Source organism: Podarcis cretensis (genome assembly GCF_951804945.1).
Source record: "Podarcis cretensis genome assembly, chromosome: 2".
Taxonomy (NCBI): domain Eukaryota; kingdom Metazoa; phylum Chordata; class Lepidosauria; order Squamata; family Lacertidae; genus Podarcis; species Podarcis cretensis.
The window spans coordinates 40653383-40673759 of NC_137171.1; the positions used below are offsets into that span (position 1 = coordinate 40653383).

The 20377-nt window shown below is 43.5% G+C and overlaps 1 protein-coding gene and 1 long non-coding RNA gene across 4 annotated transcripts in view; one reads left to right on the forward strand and one right to left on the reverse strand.

The window, feature by feature from the left end:
- Positions 1 to 3889, reverse strand: part of CDRT4 (CMT1A duplicated region transcript 4) — a 35375-nt gene extending 31486 nt beyond the window's left edge. The window contains exon 1 of one of the 3 annotated variants that reach the window (XR_013835955.1): positions 3729 to 3745. Coding sequence is in view for 1 of the 3 variants with exons in the window: in XM_079966277.1 (XP_079822403.1) it covers positions 3729 to 3767 (39 nt within the window). In the remaining 2 variants the exon portion in view is untranslated. Of the gene's footprint in view, positions 1 to 13; positions 29 to 3728 lie in introns of those variants that run through there. The other 2 variants (XR_013835956.1, XM_079966277.1) reach the window with 2 other exon arrangements.
- On the forward strand, positions 37 to 3969 carry LOC307210434. The gene is made up of 3 exons (XR_013835998.1): positions 37 to 202; positions 2921 to 3021; positions 3843 to 3969. It is a non-coding gene; the product is annotated as an uncharacterized lncRNA (long non-coding RNA).
- Positions 3970 to 20377: the final 16408 nt, after the last annotated feature.

The window sequence follows — 20377 nt, forward strand, 5'->3', positions numbered from 1 at the left end:
TTTTGTGGTTCACCTCAGGTGCCCAAATGTATTGGACCAGCCTTGGCTCAGATCATAATGGCCATTATTTAATCAGGCCACAACTAGCAGTTTCACAATTCTTTATTTAACATCAGGCAAGCTGTAACTTTCATCTTCGGGGAAGAACCCAAGAGGAACCATGTGCTGCTGATGCATAGATGTGGATGAGCACAGAGTGAGGGTGGGTCGGGAGCATGTGGATGGATGAAGGGATGAGTGTGAATGGAAGGTATATGTGTGAATGGAAGGTATATGGAGCTTTGGCCCCACCCTCTGTTGGCATGTCAACTCTGGAAGGTAATGTATGGCAGGAATGCAGTCCTCAGGCTGAAGAAGTCTCCCCACCCCTCATTTAGAGGATTTTGTATCAGGGATTAACTTAGTCAAAGGGTACTGATTATTTCTGGGAACAGAACCATCTGAAGCATCCACCCGCTGTAAATAAAGCAACATTGCTCCCCCATCTATTCGTTGGGATGTGAAGCGCATGGTCTCATGGAGAGAGGCAGTGTCATCAACTGAAGTGCTGCCAAGTGCTCCCTTGACTTCCAGCATTCCTGGAAGTGAATAAGTTTTTCCTTCTCTTTACTGCCATCGTGAGCCACAAAGACATTTGTTCTTTCCTTTGTTCTGGGTTAAGGGGGGGGGGGACTAGCAGGAGACAAGGCAACAGCACGTTGCTATGAACCACTGGGCGGAGATACAACCAGTACATGTGCGTTTGACTACTGTTCCAAGGAAGGGATATTTGGCAAAGCCCCGTTTGTCTCTTTGAAGGATATGCTAGTGAATGATTTGTTCTGAGATCACCACCTACACAGCCAGGATTTCTGTCTGTACACACAGGCATGACTGGTTGGCCGTACAGCCCTGGAGCCTTGCCTCTTCTTCCTTCCTTCCGTGGGCAGTCTCCCTTCCTCTCAACCCAAATGCCTCCAGGCTGTATGTCATTGACAAGCAGCAGTTACCTCATGAATCAGACACACCCCTGTTCAGACCTTGGGCCCTTCCAAAGGAAATTCCTTAATGTGGAGCACAGTGGGGATGTCTGACTCACATCTTAACTCAGGGTGATCCTGTGGGGTTTGGAATGGACTATGGGAAAGAATCCCAGGGCACCTGCTATGTTAAGCCAATCCTATTTTCACCCAAGTTATGACAATCACCTAACAAAAATGGCTTTTTGTTACTGAAAAAAAAGCCACAAAAGAAACCCCACCTCACAACCATGAGCCAATGGTGACTGAGAGTAAAATTATCCTTTGGCCCAGAAAACCAGCCGCCATTTGAAGCTTGAGTGAAAAGACTCTAAACTGAGAGAGGGTGAACTGGGGAAGCTTGATGAAGGGAAAGACCATGACGAGCCCTTTTGAAAGGGCCAGCATTCCACCCACAAGGCCACACAAGTGCAGGGCAAAGCCTTGTGAGATTACACAAAAGACCAGGAGGGCCCCTTGCAATTGGAGCTAGCAGACCATCCCACAAATTGGTCCCCGGTGCGCAAAAGAACACAGAACCATGAGTTAAAAGTATGATGTGGAGGTGACCATAGAGTCAGAAGGGGGCCTTGTAGGCCACCAAGTTCATCTCCCTGCTTGATACAGAACTGGATCCTCTCCAACAGATGACTGTCCAGCCTCTGCTTGAAGACCAGCTTGCATTAGGGAAGCAGGATTTCAAGTTTTGCAGAATTTTGATCCAGTTACATACATGAGGATGGGAAAAGACTGGAGTAAACGTGGATATAAAAATGAGAATTTTCTTTAAGGTGATTGCAGATATCTTGAGGTGGTTGGAGACTGCAGGCTATTAGTTGACAAGGACCATTAAAGACCCGGATTTCCCAGGATCAAGCATGTCAGACTACCTATTTCCTCCTAAGATGCTTCCAGCATTCTTGAGTGCTTTGGCCAGAGTAGAAACTTGGAAAGTGGCCTACCGGACATGCCCTAAATATCTGAGATTCCCCACCACACCCCTCCATTAAAAAGGTGAAAATAGAACAAATGGATTCACCATATAATCTTAATCAGTATTTTAAAATATGTAATACTGTCCAATATGTAAAACTAGTTGTACAAATGTGCACACATGTAAGCCAGCAATTAAAATCTGGCTAAAATTTCTGAAAGTTGTATTATCTTTTTCTGTCACAGTAGAAATCAGTATGTGGGGTTCACCTGACTCCTTCTCATGCAATGAGACTTGTACCCTTTTCTTCACCCCATGTACCCACTGATATTGGCTCTGGGCAGGTCAGGAGAACCCCCAAAGCAAAGTGTTAAAGCTTAGAGAAGAGTTCCCTGTAAGCTGAAATGCTTGAGCTGTCAGAACGATCAACTTAATGCAATGCTGAGTTCCTCCCAGTGACTATTGAAAGTTGCCCAAAGAAGTTATTTGCTGCACAATGAACTGTTTTCGCCATAATTATTGTTCAGCATCTGGGACTGGCTCTGATGTGCAGGTGCTAATTTGAGGGATAGTCCTGGTTCTCTCTCAGTCATCTTCTTGCGACTAACCAGAAAAGGGGTGTTCTTTTTCACACGAAGCATCTACAGCGTTTGAGGAATGGCAAGGCTGTGAGGAGGTCCTAAACAGCCAGGAAAGCTGATAACCACTGGTTACGCTAATCATCCAAATGTCACCTTGGTCACATTTCAAAGTGGAGACTGGGCCAAAAATACAAGAGGCAGAAGAGCATTTTGAGGCTCTGCCCACAGTCAGTTCCAAAATAGAGAAGGAGGTGTGTTTGTGGGTGTGTGGAAGAGGAACGTGTCTTTGTTGCTTTGGGTATCATGGTAATCTGAGTTTGTGGGAGTCAGGTTTGTGGTAGTCTTGGCTGTGCCAAAAAAATAATTTAATCTTTGTACTTAGGAAAATATTTTTTTTATACCAATAGGGACATCTGACGCTTGTTTCTTTCCACATTCCACTTTGATAGTTTTGGATAGCTATACAGAGGTCTTTGCCATTGAGGGTGCCCACTCTGATACACAGAAGGTCAGTCAGGGTATAAATAGCCAAGCCTACCTCACAGGGCTGCTGTGAGGATGAAATTGGAGTGGAGAACCATTTATGCTATCTTGAGCTTCTTGGTGGTGGGACACAAATGGCATAAATATTTAAGAAGGTCTCTAGTTCTATCAAAGCATCAGATTTTTGCCTTACAAAGACCTTTTGAATCCACACACCATCAGAATCTGAATTTTCAAAACTGGGAGTTCATCACATTTGACCCTCCCCACCCCAGTTCAGCTGTAGTCCAATCTGTTGGTGGGAAATGTGGACAGAGTAGAATCCACTGGCAATATACAACCCCTGTATAATACCTGAATAGCCATTTAATCTCCACAATGTGTTTGTGATGCAGATTGTAGGGCCATAACTTGTAGCTGCTATGTAGCTACTGACCTCTGAGCATATCTGTGAAGATGAAGATTTGATAAATACATGTGTACACTTGCAAATATACACACACATACACAATGGAGGGACAGTGTCAATTGCCAAAAACAGGTGGCTTGAAAGTAAACAGCAAATGCAACTCCAAAACGATGAGTTGACATGTTATTCCCTGAACATACGTGAACTCCAGTGGAATGCAAGCTCAGTCATAACTGAATCCAGTATAAACAGCTTTGTATAATTCCACTGGGGAAAGCTTTGGCTTGATAGGAGACATAAGGAACTAGACCATGACTGCTTACCTGGTGTGTTTTAGTCATCCGTCCCACCAAAGGCTCCATAAGGAATTGTCTCTGTGGCTGAAGTTTTGGAATAAGGCATCAAGCTTAGGCAGTAATGTGATACCCTCTCAACAGAGAAGAAGGCCATGGTTTGAATTCCCAGTGAAGATTTGTACTCATGATCTAAGCTCCATCCTGTATACTTGAAAATTGAACTTTGCACTTTCAGGAAAGGAACAGCCAAACTAAGCCAAAGAGCTATCATATGAATTGAACCCACCTGTTAACAGGGCAACCTCAGGTTTCTGCAGTTTCCTCTGTGATAAGGTAAGAAGACAACATGTTGCAGTTGGGTTGATTCCGACATCATGACGCTAAGGTTAGTTATGCACAAACCTGTTTGTTGCATGGAAAATGTAGTTTTTCCTCAATCAGGAATCATTCATGCTCAACATGCTGTTTTCCATCTAGATTGAGTCTAGACATGGGTGGAGGAAGGGGGTGTGGTGGGGGGGGCCACCCTGGGTGTCACTACTGAGGGGGTGATAAAATGCTGAGTGGCACTCACCATGGGGCCTGCTGTGCGCCCGAGCCACGTGTCTCTCCTGGCAGTGATGTGGTGGCTTGGCACCCGTAGGCTCCATGCTGCCCCAAACCGTCTGCCCACTGCCTCCCCCTCAGCTGTAGGGCAGACTCTTCAGAGGCCCCACAGAGCGTCCTGCCCTGGCTTGCCCCATCCCGTGGGTGGTTGGCCCTGCCCCTGGGCACATCAAATCTTCATCTTCACAGATATGCTCAGAGGTCAGTGGCTACATAGCAGATAAGAGTTATAGCCCTACAATCTGCGTCACAAACACACTATGGAGATTTAATTCAGGTATTATACAGGAATTGTATATTGCCAGTGGATTCTACTCTGTCCACATTTCCCACCAACAGATTGGACTACAGCTGAACTGGGGTGGGGAGGGTCAAATGTGATGAACTCCCAGTTTTGAAAATTCAGATTCTGATGGTGTGTGGATTCAAAAGGTCTTTGCAAGGTGCCCAATTGGCTTGCTCCACCACTGATTCTAGATCCTGCGATCCATAAGGGTATTAGGGCTGAGTGATGTCTGGTTTTCAACATCATGATATATCACCAGCTAAACATCACGATATACCAATATATGACAATGTCTGAACTGTGTGGAACCGAATGGGGCAATGTCCTGACAACTGTAACTACTTAGGAGTCTAAAACAGAGATATTTTTACTTACCTTTAACATATTGTTACAACTGTTATTTTATAGTATAGAGCAACAGGGATGGCAGGAATCAGGAGAGAATCCTGATTTTTCTGCATGTCATGATTTTTTACATAGCACACACACACATCATGATTTGCGATATATCGCCATGCCAAATATTATGAAACTGTTACCATGATGTGGACTTCAAACCAATTTTGGGTGATATATCACCCAGCCCTAAATGTTAGTTTTTCTCAATTTGGGATCACTCATGCTTGATACAGAAGGACCACCCTCCCTGTTTTTTCAGGATGTATAAGAAGCTTCTGCAAAAGAGTCCAGATGTCAGACAGGAAGTAAGAACTATGGTCACATCTGCACCTCCCCCCCCAAAAAAAATCCCAGACTCCTGGTGATGTTGATGATGATAATTTTATTATTTATACCCTACCCATCTGTCTGTAGTTTGTTAAGGTGGCTGGGAATTGTAGTTCTGTTAAGGATAAACTACAGTTCCCAAGATTCTTTGAGAGCAACCATGTGCTTTAAATATATTGTGTGGCTGTGTTGGGGACCTTCCAGTGGGAAAAATGGGTACAGAATCTGCAAAAACAGATTCCCCCACCCATGTCCTCATTACATAAAAAGGAAACGCTGCTTATTTTGAGGGAGGGGAATAATATTCTGTGTATGTGTAAGTTTAAGAATTAATGGGATAATTGCATTTTTTTAAAAAACCTCTCCCACTATGAAAAGCTGGGCCACCATGTCTCCCGTGAGTATCAAAGATGTCTGGAAAGCTACTCTAGGGATGCACAATTCCTGTCTGCATTTGTAGGAAGCCTCTCTCTCGGCCACGGATGAAGTCGATGAAGTCCTTCATTCAATACAGATATATTTTTAGAATTGTGAGCAAAGAAGAGGGTCGTGCTGTGGACAGATGCAACCTTGCCTCAGCTCCGAAGCATGATGTCAATTTTATTCCCTGATAATCCCTCACTCCAACCAGCACATCAGCATTAGCAGCAAGTCAGCACTCACTAAAAGCAATGATGCACTTTATGCTGGGGCTCTGAGATTCCTCTGGCATTTGCTCTGCAATCTAGATTCTTGCCAGCGCTTCTCTTTCCATGAGCTCACACTATAAACATTTTCACACACCCTTCCCCTAATGCAATGTTCAGTACAATCAGGCAGAAGGGGGCTCTTTTTCATTGACTGATGCTGAAAGGTGGTGGAGAAGGCAAGGTTGGAGCAGGGCAGGAATAGTATTTCCTGCTCAGCTAACTTGCCAATCAACACTGGAGGCCAGGAGATCGGGGACGTGTCTTTCTAACTAGCTGCGCTTGCCACCTGAGTGTGAATGAATGCAACCTTCAGCCATCCAAGTGGTTCTCTGAAATACAGCAGCAGTCAGGGACCTGGACAACTTAATGCAGCCAGGGGGTGACTTAAGAGAAAGAAGAGAATTTGCTTGCTTAAATAAATACAGAATAATACAACACCAGTTGAGTAGCAGAGCAAAAGGAAAGCGTAATAGCTCAGATGGAATGGGGTGGAAGATGGAGAAACCTATTAAATTTTGGGCATTCTGTTTGATGTGCAAACACAATGAGCAGTTTAACCCAGATTATTCAGCTAATAGTTTCGTCTCTCAAAGGGAACTGGATCAAGCAACAACACATATTGCTACAAATTATAAAGGAGAATCATACAATGAATTTAGCAGGAAGAGGTCTAGCTGCATGGAGAGTTGGGCAGTTTCCATGCTAGAGTCCTTCTTCTTATCTGGATGAAGCAAAATTAAAAGACGTCACACAGACTTGCCTACAAAAGAAACTCAGAAATATTGAATTCAATGGTGTTTCCTCTCAAGAAAACAGGAGCAGAATATGCAGCCTTAACTTATAGCCATATTATCCAGCAATGACCCTTTCCCATAGTAAAATATCCTCATATAATGCTTACTCAGTAAACTCCATTCAGCAAAGTTCCCCAGCAATATTAGTTAACAGTTTCTTCTTTGCAGGCCCAACCCACTTTATTGCTTCCCTCAGCTGAGGGCTAAACTAGATTTGTGTGATGAAAATTTTTCTTCTTTAAATGAATAGTTGAGCTCTTCCAGATGGCCTGGTTTTGGAGCATTCATCCTCATTTATTTTCAAGGAGGTTATTTGACATTGCTTCAGAACCAATGTTATCCCACACTTTCCAGCACATTTTCCCATCAGTTTCCTTATCATAAAAGGTCTGATCCTCTTGAGAAGTGGGTCAACCCTAATTGCACAGCCTGGATTTGCCAGGAAGTGATTGAATAGCAGCAGTTTGGAAACAGCCCTGCTCACTAGGTAGGCCCAGTGTCAGGTAGTAGAGTTCTGAAGTGGTTCTGGTCATAACTCCAGGGATGGTTCCAGAAGGTAGCACTGGTTGGCTAGGATCATGTGGGCATCAGGATGAATTCTTTTTAAAGATATGCCCCCAAAGCATATGCTACCTGTGGAAGTAAAAAGGGCGTAAGCTGGCACCAAAATAAAAGGAAACGTATTTTGCTCTCCAAGTCCCCTTTTTGCACCAAAACTGTTCACCGGCAAAACAATTTGGAATGGCATGAATTGAAATAACCATGCACAACTTGGGCAGATTACATATAAAAACAGTTTTAGCTTTGGAAACCATCTAGTCAAGAACCAAAGAATGGAGAGAGAACCCTTTCCTTTTGGTGCTGGGCTAGACATTGGCACTGGGGCTTGGGAGATAATGTACACAGAGTCAGACAAAGGGGATTTAGAGAGCAGGCAGCAGAGCTGTTAAGCTTTGGGATCATTCTCCCTGTGTCATCTCTGGGACCCATGTTGGTCCAGTTTAAGCACTAGCATGATGATCGCATGATTTCATTCCTGAAGCTTTTCCAATTTCTGTTTGTTTATGAAAAGAATTCTCTTGACAACATTGTTTCCAAATGAGTGTTCAAGGCTGGGAGGCCTTGCTGGACTTCCATCACATATGATGACAGCAGCTAGGTGTGTCCCCGTGTGTGCACCTAGGATTTGTGTGACGGAGTCTGAGAATCAGGAAACTCAGTGAGGAAACCAGAAGGACTGGTATGTGCTCTCTGGGAAAGGCAAAGTTCGCACTTTGCAAGGCCTCCAGGATTTTTGTTCCTGGAAAGGATGAGATAAGCTCATCTCCAGGAAGCATGATTCACCTCTGCAGTGGAAATGTATTTAAAGAGTTTATCTTGATAAATAATGGCTGGTATAAAAATACCTTCCTCCTTAGCCATCTCCAAGCACCACCATGGCTAGCCAAGGAGCAGCAGTCAAGCATCTCTTTCGCTTGTCCAGATCTTTTGCTGAGCAGTTTCCAAGTTGCAATTCTCTGCTCTTCAGGGCCTCAAGGCAACTGCTGGGTGGTACATCTTCTTGAATTGAATGTATTGACACAGAGACAGTGTCACTGGTTTCGTTAGGGCACTGAAACAAGACAGAAGTCCCAGGAATCTAATATTCAGCCCTCAAAGTTTCCATGCATGGACTTTAAAATAGCCATTGAACTTCTCTCACACATTCATTATGTGGGCTTGTGCTGTCAGACTGGAAGACAACTGGTCACTCAGATGAAAATTCCGGCCAATGTAGATTTGACATTCATCTGCAAAGAGATGTAGGCAAAAAGGAATCCGCTGGAAGGTTCGCATGTGTAAAAAGCACCACTAGAGTCATGTGGCTCTTGAGACCCGACTGTCCTCGTAAGTGCGCCATTCATAGGAAATGGCTGCAAAACACATGTGGAAGGTTGGAGATAGCTGAACAGCTCTGTTTACATCTGGAATGTCAGAGAGTTCACATAGCTAGAAGGGCTTTTGTGTGGCTTGTCTGTGGTTTCCCAAACAGAAAGAGAGGAGGACTGGCTGTTGGCGAAGAACCACCACCTTGCTCTTTTACAAAAAAAAATGTACACAAACCCTTTTGCCGGGTTGCTGCCTGTAGAGGAGATGCTGGATTTCTTCAGCCAAAGGATGTGTCATTGATGAGAAATGCTGCTAGCAACTTTGAAACCTGATGCCAAACAGAAAGCCATGATCACACCAATCCGGCATAATCCAGAAGTTGTGCAGCCTTAGGAAGCTGCCTTAGCCTATGCTACACTATAAGCCCATCAAGCTCAAGATTGTTTACATTGTGTGTGTGTGTGTGTGTGTGTGTGTGTGTGTGTGTGTAATCTGTGGCCCTCCAGAGGTTGTTAAACTACAACTCCTATCACTCCTGAGCATTGGCCATGCTTGCTTGAGGCTGAGAGGAGTTGCCAGGCATGGGCCCCGGGACCTCTTGAAAACAAGGCAGGTGCTCTACCACTAACTTACAGCCCCTTCCTCAAAGGCAAGGACTAATTACTTAGGCAGCTGGGCAAATGGTTTTTATAATGAATATATCAGGGATGAGGTGTTCTTGCAGTGCAGCTCCCATCATCCCTGAACACTAGTCCTGGTAGCTGGGATTGGTGGAAGCTGGAGCCCAAGAACATTTCATAGAAGCACAGAACTGCAAACTTGGAAGGGACCACAAGGCTAATCTAATCCAACCCCCTGCAATGCAGAAATCTTTTGTCCAACAAGGGACTCAAACCCCCAGCCCTGAAATTAAGAGACTCGTGCTCTACTGGCTGAGCTATCTTCTACTATATTGACGAAGCTCAGGTTCTCCATCCTTTAAACATGTACATTATAGCTCTTCCCAGAAAACAGCATAAGATTCAAAATAACTCAAGTGAAATGCTCCACCACTGTTTCCTCCTCCTCCTCCTCCTCCTCCTCCTCTTGGCCTTGCTTGAGTAAGAGGCTCCATCCTGAGGCTGCCTTTGATCCTGGCAGCTGTTTCAACTCACTGGGGATATACTGACAGACCACATTCTAAAGCTTGTCTGCTGTTCAAGAATATGGCATGATTCGATCCCTCCAGTGATTGGAGGAGGGAAATTATTGCAGAGAACATCTGGGCATGCCTGCCTTGCATATGTAGACAGGATTACCACCACACTCCCCAAAAAGGCCACCAGGGATTGTAAGGGGGTGAAAATGGTAGGAGAGGGAAGCAACAGGAACCATACTGTGGGTGTCTGTTATAGACCTCAAAGCCAGACCGAAGACCTGAATGATGCCTTCCTAGAGCAACTGCCAAACATTCAAAAAGGAGAGATATAGTAGTCATGGGAGACTTCAGCTATCCGGATGTGTGTTGGAACTGAAACTCTGCCAATAATGCAAGGTCCAACAAATTCCTCCATTGCCTCGCTGACATTTTTTTAAAAATGATTTTTATTGAAATTTACAATCACCAGCCAACCCCCACCACCTACCACCAAAACATCACATCTTATTACATGTATCCTACTTTGTGTTTCATAGATCCGTTAGCTTCCGTCCTTCCCTTCCACCAGTTTTCCTATTCCACTCTATAGTTTACAGATTCTTTAATTACAAATTATACCATGACATGAGAATTATTTCAATCCTGCCAAAGTTTTCATATTTGTACAATTCTCGCTTATATAAACCATAAATTTACTCCATTCTTTTTGGTACTTTGTCTCCTCCTGATTGCGAATTCTGTGTGCCAATTTAGCCATCTCAGCATACTCAGCCAACTTTATCTGCCATTCTCTTATCATCGGCATCTCCTGTTGCTTCCACTTTAAAGCTATCAGAACTCTGGCTGCAGTTGTTGCATATAAATATAATCTTTGATCTATATTTTTAATCCCTTCTCCCACCAAACCTAGCAAAAATTCTTCCGGCTTTTTGGGAAAACTGTACTTAAACATCTTTTTTAACTCGTTGTAAACCACATCCCAAAACTCTTTTATTTTATTGCAAGACCACCACATATGATAGAAATCGCCGTCTTTTTCCTTGCACTTCCAGCAGGTTTTACTACTTGTTCTATACATTTTTGCCAATTTGGTGGGAGTGAGATACCAACGATAAACCATCTTCATAACATTTTCTTTTAAGGCAGAACATGCCTCGCTGACAATTTCATTTCCCAGAAGGTGGAAGAAGTGACAAGGGGATGAACTATCTTGGACCTGGTTCTCACCAACAGGGAGGAACTGATCAACGAAGTGGAAGTACTGGGAAACCTGGGAGGAAGTGATCATGTCCTCTTGGGTTTCATTACACAGAGGCAAGGAAAAGCTGAGTGTAGTCTGACATGCACACTGGACATTCAGGAGGCTGATTTCAAAAAGCTTAAGGAACTACTGGGTGAGATCCCATGATCTGAGATACTCAAAGAGAAGGGAGTCCAAGATGGATGAAAGTTTCTTAAGGGTGGAATGTAGAGGGCACAAAGGCAGATACACCTGACAAGAAATAAAAGTGCGAGGCATCTAAAGAAACCAGAGTGGCCACATAAGCAGCTTACAGATGAGCTGAGATGTAAGAAATGAATGTACAGTGGTACCTCGGGTTAAGAACTTTTTATTCCTTCTGGAGGTCTGTTCTTAACCTGAAACTGTTCTTAACCTGAAGCACCACTTTAGCTAATGGGGCCTCCTGCTGCCGCTGCGCCGCCGCTGCACAATTTCTGTTCTCATCCTGAAGCAAAGTTCTTAACCTGAGGTAATATTTCTGGGTTAGCGGAGTCTGTAACCTGAAGTGTTTGTAACCTGAGGTACCACTGTATAAGAAATGGAAGAAAGGAGAAACCAGAAAGGAGCACACCCACAACCCAACTTAATGGGCATTGCCATTCAAGTGGGGTGGAGGTGCTAAGTCATGTGGAGCAGGGCTTACCTCCAACTCCCCCGCCCCAATATTTTATTCAAGTTAGCACCTCTGGCTATACATAGGAATGCCGTGCAAGGCACTTACATTTTCTTGACAGCAGGTTTCCATCTGTTTCTGCTGAGCTAAGCTGGATTTTATGGAACAGCCACTGGAAGGATACCAAGCATCACTTGGAAATACAGTGGAGTTCAGGTGGGGGTCTGATTTCCAACTTGATCTGTGATGATGAAGGAGGGCTGTGAAATCAGGGCAAACAGGACTGCAGCCTGAAATGCTTAATAAGAGGCGTTCAGTGGGAAGCGAGCCCCGTTTCCCGAAACTGGAGCCTGCGAGTCTAAATGGAGTTCAAAACGCCTCCTAAGTGGAGCCAGGCTGTGGGTCTCGGTCTTGCACTCCTGCACACTCCTCCTTCACACAACTGCCTGGTTCCAATTTGCTTCTTCCCACTTGGCTCCTTGCTCCAAGAAAGCTCAGCAAAATCATCTTCCTCCCCCCCCCATCCCCCATCACTGCACCGATGACCCAAAGGGAGCAGTGAGCGGGGTATGAGAAAGGGTGGAAACAGTGACTCTTGCTCTGTTTTGTCATGGATTTCCTGTCAAGAACTTCTGCTGCAGCAGCCAAGGAATGTAGACGCAGGCCAAGAGTGACCCCGTATTGTGGCTCCACCCGGCTCCGCATCTACTTGCACTCTCGTCTCCCCACTCTGTTCCCTCCTCTTTCCGGGCAAGTGAAGCTCTGGCGGGGAAGGGCTGCCTTATTCTTTTCCACTTCTCGCACTTAAATTGATTCCTGGAGCCATTTCAAAGGAGTTCTTCCAAAAAGGACTGTGTGCCAAAAGTAGCCATTTTCTAGCCTGCTCCTCCTGCCTTTGCAAAGGAAAGAAGAGTTGTGGCTCCCTCTGCTGGTAAGACAAGAACTGGCTGCTTGCAGCATAAGATTCTGAAAACAAAAGTCTATAGAGTACCACTGATAGGGAAAGAAGAGCAAAAAGTCCCCTTGATCTGGCCTGCTTGGACCACTAAATACACCTTCTCTACCCCCTTTTCTCATTACAACCCTCTTCTACTGTCTGTTCATTTCCTCTTCTACTGTCCGTTCATTAAAAAAACAAATTCCGAAGTAGCTAAATACAGAAATTATTAACTATAGAAAAGCTCTGTATGAAATTTGTATTGACGCAATTATGCATTTACCTGCATACATCCTCATTTTCTAGGCTTTCCTTACTCTTTCTCCTGCTATGTCTCAACTTGGATACTGCGCGATCTGTGACAACTGGAACATTTTACTTCTTACTATCTATCTGCTTTATGTGATCCCCAAGCTAAGGAGATAAGTAACAGGTAGCATTTCTGCTCATCCCAGTATTGGACAGTGTACCTGCACAGACTGTATTTCTGAAGTGCCTATATAAATTATGGGGTGCGGTTGCCTTAAATTGTTTTTCAATGTTAAATGTTAATTTAGATGTTTGCATTTGTATCTGTGGGCTGTTTAGGGGCCTTTATTGGGGAGTGTATTTTTAATTAGTTTGTATACATTAGTATCGTTAATTATTTTTATTATTTTTATTATGTATTTTGTGCTTTTATATTGTGTTGTGAACCACCCTGATACCTTCGGGTATAGGGTGGCATACAAATAATAATAATAATAATAATAATAATAATAATAATAATAATTTATTATTATTTCTACCCCGCCCATCTGGCTGGGTTTCCCCAGCCACTCTGGGCGGCTTCCAACAAAATATTAAAATACAATCATTCATCAAATATTAAAAGCTTCCCTAAACAAATATTAAAAGCATCCCTAAAATAATGATGTTGATGATGTAGATACCGCTGCCAAAATCAAAGATTATTTGTTGGGTGTAAGGAAAGCAGAACTAGGAATAAGACTTGCACCCACTTAAAACTGGAAGTGTGTCAAAGTTTCCCTTCTATTTTTGACCCGTGAGCCACTTTGCGAACCCTGCCCCACCCTATTGTTCCTCTAAGAAGTGTAGCGTGAAGGACATGAGGCGAGGCTCCCTCACCACCTTCCTGTCAAACCATGACGGCTTCTATTTCTATTATTACACAGGAAAACCCGTCCAAGCTTTATTTATTTTTTATTTTTAAGTTCCCACAGCAGCCCAAGTGGAAATGAGATAAAGGCTATTTAGTTCCGACCCCCTCATAGCATCACAATGGGAAAGTGTGGCTTCTCAACAGCCGGGAGCCTAGATACAAAGCAAAGGGTATAAAAAGCTGCAGAGGGTGCTATATTTATCTGAGCTTATTAATAGACTTTTTCTGGTCTTGAGGAAATTAATTGCATTTCCAAGAAACAGTAAATGACTTTCAGGAAATAATTCAAACCAGCAAGCAAGCAGAAGAATTCTCCACACCCAGTAGGGTTTTGGTCGGCCAAAATTGGGTGGCTTTAAAAGAAAGAAAGAAAAAAGCATTGTATTTACTATGTGGTAAAGCCAACTCTCTCCAACAGCACACTACACATTGTAATGAAGGCAGGCATTTTGCCCCCTCAATATTTGTTGAAAGGGGGCTGGGCCCTCTCAATGTTCAGCTTCAGTGGCTGGCTTCTCCTGCACGTTCAGCCTCCTCCAGACATCGTCACATCATGCATGTGCAATGTGCACTGGGCCCCCTCAATCTTGGGGGCAATTTTGTGCCTCTGCTCCTTGATGCATGGTTGGTAATCAATATTCCCTAGATGGTACTATGCCAGCCACATGACGCCCAATTCCTTTAACTGTGCTTGTGAAGCCATCACAATTAAATTGCTATGAAACTAAAACAGGTACAGTGGTACCTTGGTTCTCAAATTTAATCCATTCCGGAAGTCTGTTCCAAAACCAAAGCATTCCAAACCAAGGTGCGCTTTCTCATAGAAAGTAATGCAAAATGGATTAATTCATTCCAGATTCCCACTAAAAGGGAAATTTAACATGGATTTTACTATCTAACGAGACCATTGATCCATAAAATGAAAGCAATAAACAATGTACTGCAGTCACACAATCAATCAATCAATCAGTGGCTGAACAAAAAAAAAAAAGAGCAGCAAAAATGCAAAATAAATAGCAAAAACAGACAGACCTCAGCATAACATTCAAAATGGAAGTGTGGCATTCAAATTGGAAGCATAACACCCAAAACGGAGCACGTTCGGCTTCCGAAGAAAGTTCGCAAACCGGGACACTTACTTCCGGGTTTGCAGTGTTTGGGTTCCAAGTTGTTTGAGTACCAAGTACCAAGTACAGTGGTACCTTGGTTTTCGAATGTCTCCATTGCCGAACATTTCAGTTTCCGAACACTGTAAACCTAGAAGTAAATGCTTTGGTTTTTGAACACACCTCATAAACTGAACATGCAATGAGGCTTCTGCACTGAGTTTTCCGTATTGAAGCTTCCGTATTGGGTTTTTGAACATTTAGGAACTTGAACAGTCTTCTGGAATAGATTACATTCGAAAACTGAGGTGCCACTGTATATAGATAGGTAAAAGGGAAAGAGAATAAAAGGGGGAATGGGGACACTGAGGCTTCCATCACTGTTTGAAGCAAGTTGGGAAGCAGCATGAGCACGTGTGATACAAAAGAAGCAGAGAAAGCTACCCACAATTAGTGAAAGGTGTGAGAAACCGCAGGGAGGAAGGAAACAAGGCGGTGGGTGAGAAGCGAGTGCGAATAAATTGCTCATCCTGCAAAGAACAAGCTGTGCAGCGAGGCAACAATTGCAACCGAAAGGAAAGGAACCTTGGAACGCAACGTCTGCTTCCTGACAGGAAACGAGGAAGCCCATAGTACGCAGGGAGTGCTCTGTTACAACATGTACTCGCATCACACCACCAAATGGAAGGTGCTTATAACCACACCAAGGCCACTGCAGCGGAAATTTATAGGATATATTCTGCTAGGTAGCCTGCATGTGAAGAGATGTAGAAACTGTAAAAGAGAGTGTGAAAGGATGTTAGGAGAATTTGCTTACTCAGGCTGTATTAAGAATGGGTCAATAATGTTTGTGCAGGAGGAACTTGGCCTTGAGCTAGCCTGATAGAAAGTAGGCACCCTGTCCTTCTCTCTGAATGAGGCATCCAGCTCTGTTAACGCAGGCATGTTTTTCCTCCAAGAATGTGACTTACCGTATTTTTCGCTCTATAGGACACACCTTGTTTTAGAGGGGGAGAACAAGAAAAAAAATCTCCCCCTCTCTGCGCAGCGCCCCTCCAGCGAAGCGGCAGGAGAAATGGAGCCCTTTCAATTTCTCCTCCCGCTTAGCTGAAGGGGCGCTGCGCCTTAGCTGAAGGGGCACCTACCCTTCAGCGAAAGGAACCCGAAGCCTCCAGAGCGCAGTGGGAGCTCCTGCTGCACTCCGGAGACTTCAGGCAGCTATCTGGAGAGCGAGAGAGGGCGGTGCGGAGGGAGGGCGGAGACTCTCCTGGCTTCAGCGAAAGGAACCCGAAGCCTCCGGAGGCTTCGTGCGGCTATCTGGAGAGCAAGAGGGGTTGGTGCGCACCGACCCCTCTCGCTCTCCAGATAGCCGCACGAAGCCTCCGGAGTGCAGCGGGAGTTCCTGCTGCGCTCTGGAGGCTTTGGGTGCCCAATGCGCTTCAGAGGCTTCGCGTTGCTATCGCTGAAGCCAAGGAGCCTGCATTCGCTCCATAAGACGCGCACACATTTCCCCGTAATTTTTGGAGGGGAAAATGTGCGTCTTATAGAGCGAAAAATACAGTGTATGTGTCAAGCTAAGGCTAGGGAATGCCTCTATATAAGCCTGTGTAACTTATAGGCCTGGGCATTCCACTTTTGTGGGTTCCACAGTGGCTGCTGCTATGACCAAACACCACAGTGGGATGTTTATTGAAGAAATCCACTAAACAACAAAGGCTTTTTCAATTTGAGGGAGATTTTATCAGGCCTCTCATCGATCCTACCCACAAGCACCTATACTTACGTGGAAACGTACATCAGAAGAGACCGTTCTGCAATAGGATAAGGCTTCACAACAGCAAAGCTGTTTACTGTTGTTGTTGTTTGCAACACAACTGTACAGACGTGGGGGGAGCTGGATCCCAGGCCGGTGTCAAATCAGACCTAATTGTCTGCCCCCTCGCCTTCAAAATTACTACTGCTTTGTAAGAGTTTTATTTTTTAAAAGTTTACCCTAAGCTGAGATTTCAGGTTTTGTTACAATTTAAAAATTAAAAGCATCACAACATACACTATAAAGCATCAACAATACTTCACAACCCCCCTCCCCAAGTCTAACAAGATTAAATCTCCCAAACAACTTTGGGACCCACTTGGCATTGGAGTCCACCCTCAACAACCAGTAAGTATTGGGTGGCACAAAACTGTGGGCAATTTGCTCAGAGTACCCCCACCCTGAGGCTAGGCTTCTCATCTACCCCATTTTTCACTGAGATTACCAAATATCCTTTGAAGCGCTATCTCCTTTCTCTTAAGACACTTTCTAAGTGATCCAATATATTTTTAAATTGTATTTTGGTATTTCGTTCACTGACTAAAAGGGCCCCAGAACTCTATATGAATAAATGAATAAAAGATGCCTAGCTCAGAACAGGATGAGCAAAACCAAATTTCAAAGTGTCTAAAAAGTCAAATGCGTTTCAGTGCAGTGCACTTGTAACAACACACTGCCACCTAGTGGGTTTTCTGCTAACTCTACTGTACAGTGGTAACTCGGGTTACATACGCTTCAGGTTACAGACTCCGCTAACCCCGAAATATTACCTCAGGTTAAGACCTTTGCTTCAGGATGAGAACAGAAATTGTGCTCCGGCGGCATGGCAGCAGCAGGAGGCCCCATTAGCTAAAGTGGTGCTTCAGGTTAAGAACAGTTTCAGGTTAAGAACGGACCTCCGGAACGAATTAAGTACTCAGCCTGAGGTACCACTGTATTCATTGCACATTTGTTTAGAATTCACTCCTGCTTGCTAAAGAATCCAATACAGTACTTGGGGAAGAGGTGTGCATGCATACACAGAGTGAGTATATTTGCTTACAGTCTGCTCAGAAATAAGTCAAACCAAGAGTTTCTAATGAAGATATTAATTTGCTCTTCCACAGAGTATTTGCTTATGACTCAACTACCTAGTACAGTGTTTTAGGTTCCACAATAAAATGAAGATATTACAAAGTGTGCTTCAAGATTAGGGCTTCATATCGCAATTGGGTTGCTCCAGTCCGACTTTCCTGTGTGTGCAGCTGACACAGTCACTACCACACATTCTGGCCCCAACCCTCCTCGTCCCCCGTCATGGCTATTTGTTGCTCTTCCACAGCTTGTGGAACTCTACCAAATGGCCCCCTTAAAATAGCTTCACTGGTTGCCAATATGTTTCCAGGTCTAATTCAAGGTGCTCACATCACTGTTCAAAGCCCTAAATAACTTGGGGTCCCAAACAACTGAAAGACCACCTCCTTTCCTATTGACCCTCTAAGGTGTTAAGATCAGCAAAGGGATCTTAGTTGAGTTCCCTCACTCCATTATGTAGCGAATAGAATGTCCCTATTGTCATGTGGAAGGTTGCAGAGCTATAGCTATGGGGGTGCCAGCCAGGTTTTTTTGCCCTGGGTGAAGCCTCCTGAGGGGTGCCATTGAGGCTCCCAGCCAGTGTGTGCGTGTGCCAAACTGGGTCTTTGACCCGGGTGAAATAAAGCCTAGTTTTGCCCCTGAATGTTAAAGGGTATGTGATCATATGAATTGCATTTGAAATCATATAGAAGATCTATTGGTTGCATGCACTCTGCAATGGCTATTCCTATATCTGTCAGTCACTACCTGATGTGGCAACCATTTTGCCAGCAACTCTGGGTCTTAGGATTGTTTTGTGTTGTCCTGCTGTTTCTTTTTTTTTTAATAATATTTATTAAATTTTATATAACCAATAAAAGACATTCATAATAACATAGTATTTTCCATTATCCACATTTCATTCTCAACTTTGGACTTCCTCACATCTCTTGTTCCTGCTTTCTAAACATAAATTTTACCAGCAAATTATTAACTTGATTTAATTCATATAATATAATTTTCCAATATTTAATGTCTCAGATTTTGGGATTTAACATACTCTTATTGAAGCTTAAACATAAAGTATTAATTATCCCAAATTTATCTTTTCATCTTCCGATTGAATTTAAATTTATATTCTTTATAACTAGTTTGTTGAAGCCATGTTTTTACTAATCTTACATCTTTCTTAACAATCATACAATTTACAATATTTTTGTAGATAGTCCTTGAATTTCTTCCAGTCTTCCTCCACCAGTTCTTCTCCCAGGTCTCGGATTCTGCCCGTCATCTCCGCCAGTTCCATATAGTCTATCAGTTGCATCTGCCATTCTTCCAGTGTGGGTAATTCTTGAGTTTTCCAGCTTTTAGCGATGAGTATCCTTGCTGCTGTTGTAGCGTACATAAAAAAGGTTCGATCCTTCTTTTGCACACTCTGACCAACAATGCCCAAGAGAAAGGCCTCTGGTTTCTTAGGGAAGGTATACTTAAATACCTTTTTCAGTTCATTATACATCATTTCCCAGAAAACCTTCACTCTAGGGCAAGTCCACCAGAGGTGAAAGAATGTTCCTTCAGCTTCTTTACACTTCCAACATTTATTATCAGACACATGGTATATCTTTGCAAGCTTGACTGGGGTCATGTACCACCTGTATATCATTTTCATAATATTTTCTTTCAAGGCATTGCATGCCGTAAATCTCAAACCTGTGGTCCATAACTTTTCCCAGTCAGCAAACATGATGTTGTACCCTATGTCCTGTGCCCATTTTATCATGGCTGATTTGACCATTTCATCCTGTGTATTCCATTTTAACAGCAAATTATACATTCTTGAAAGTATCTTAGAGCTGGGTTCTAACAATTCAGTTTCTAACTTTGATTTTTCCACCTGGAATCCTACCTTTTTATCCAACTTAAAAACTTCTTTAATCTGAGCATAATGTAGCCAATCTCGCACTTTATCTTTTATTTTATCCATACTCTGCAACCTGCAGTTATCTCCATCTTTTTCTATTATTTCCCAATATTTCGGCCATTTGGCCTCCATATTGAGTTTTTTCACAGCCTTAGCCTCCATTGGTGATAACCACCTTGGGGTCTTGTTTTCCAATAAGTCTTTATATTTCAACCAGACATTAAATACTGCTTTTCTGACAACATGGTTCTTGAAATTCTTATGTATTTTAGCCTTGTCATACCACAGATATGCATGCCACCCAAACGCGTTGTTGAATCCTTCCAAATCTAAAACATCAGTGTTCTCAAGAAGTAGCCAGTCTTTCAACCAGCAGAAAGCTGCTGATTCATAATACAACTTTAGGTCTGGCAGGGCAAATCCCCCTCTTTCTTTAGCGTCAGTTAATATCTTAAACTTGATTCTGGGCTTTTTGCCCTGCCAGACAAATCTTGAAATATCTCTCTGCCACCTCCCAAAACACTCCATTTTGTCCACAATCTGCAAAGTTTGAAACAAAAATAACATTTTTGGCAATACATTCATCTTAATTGCAGCAATACGTCCTGTCAAAGAAAGTTTCAGTCTTGACCAAGCATCTAAGTCCCTTTTAATTTCAGACCAACATTTTTCATAATTGTC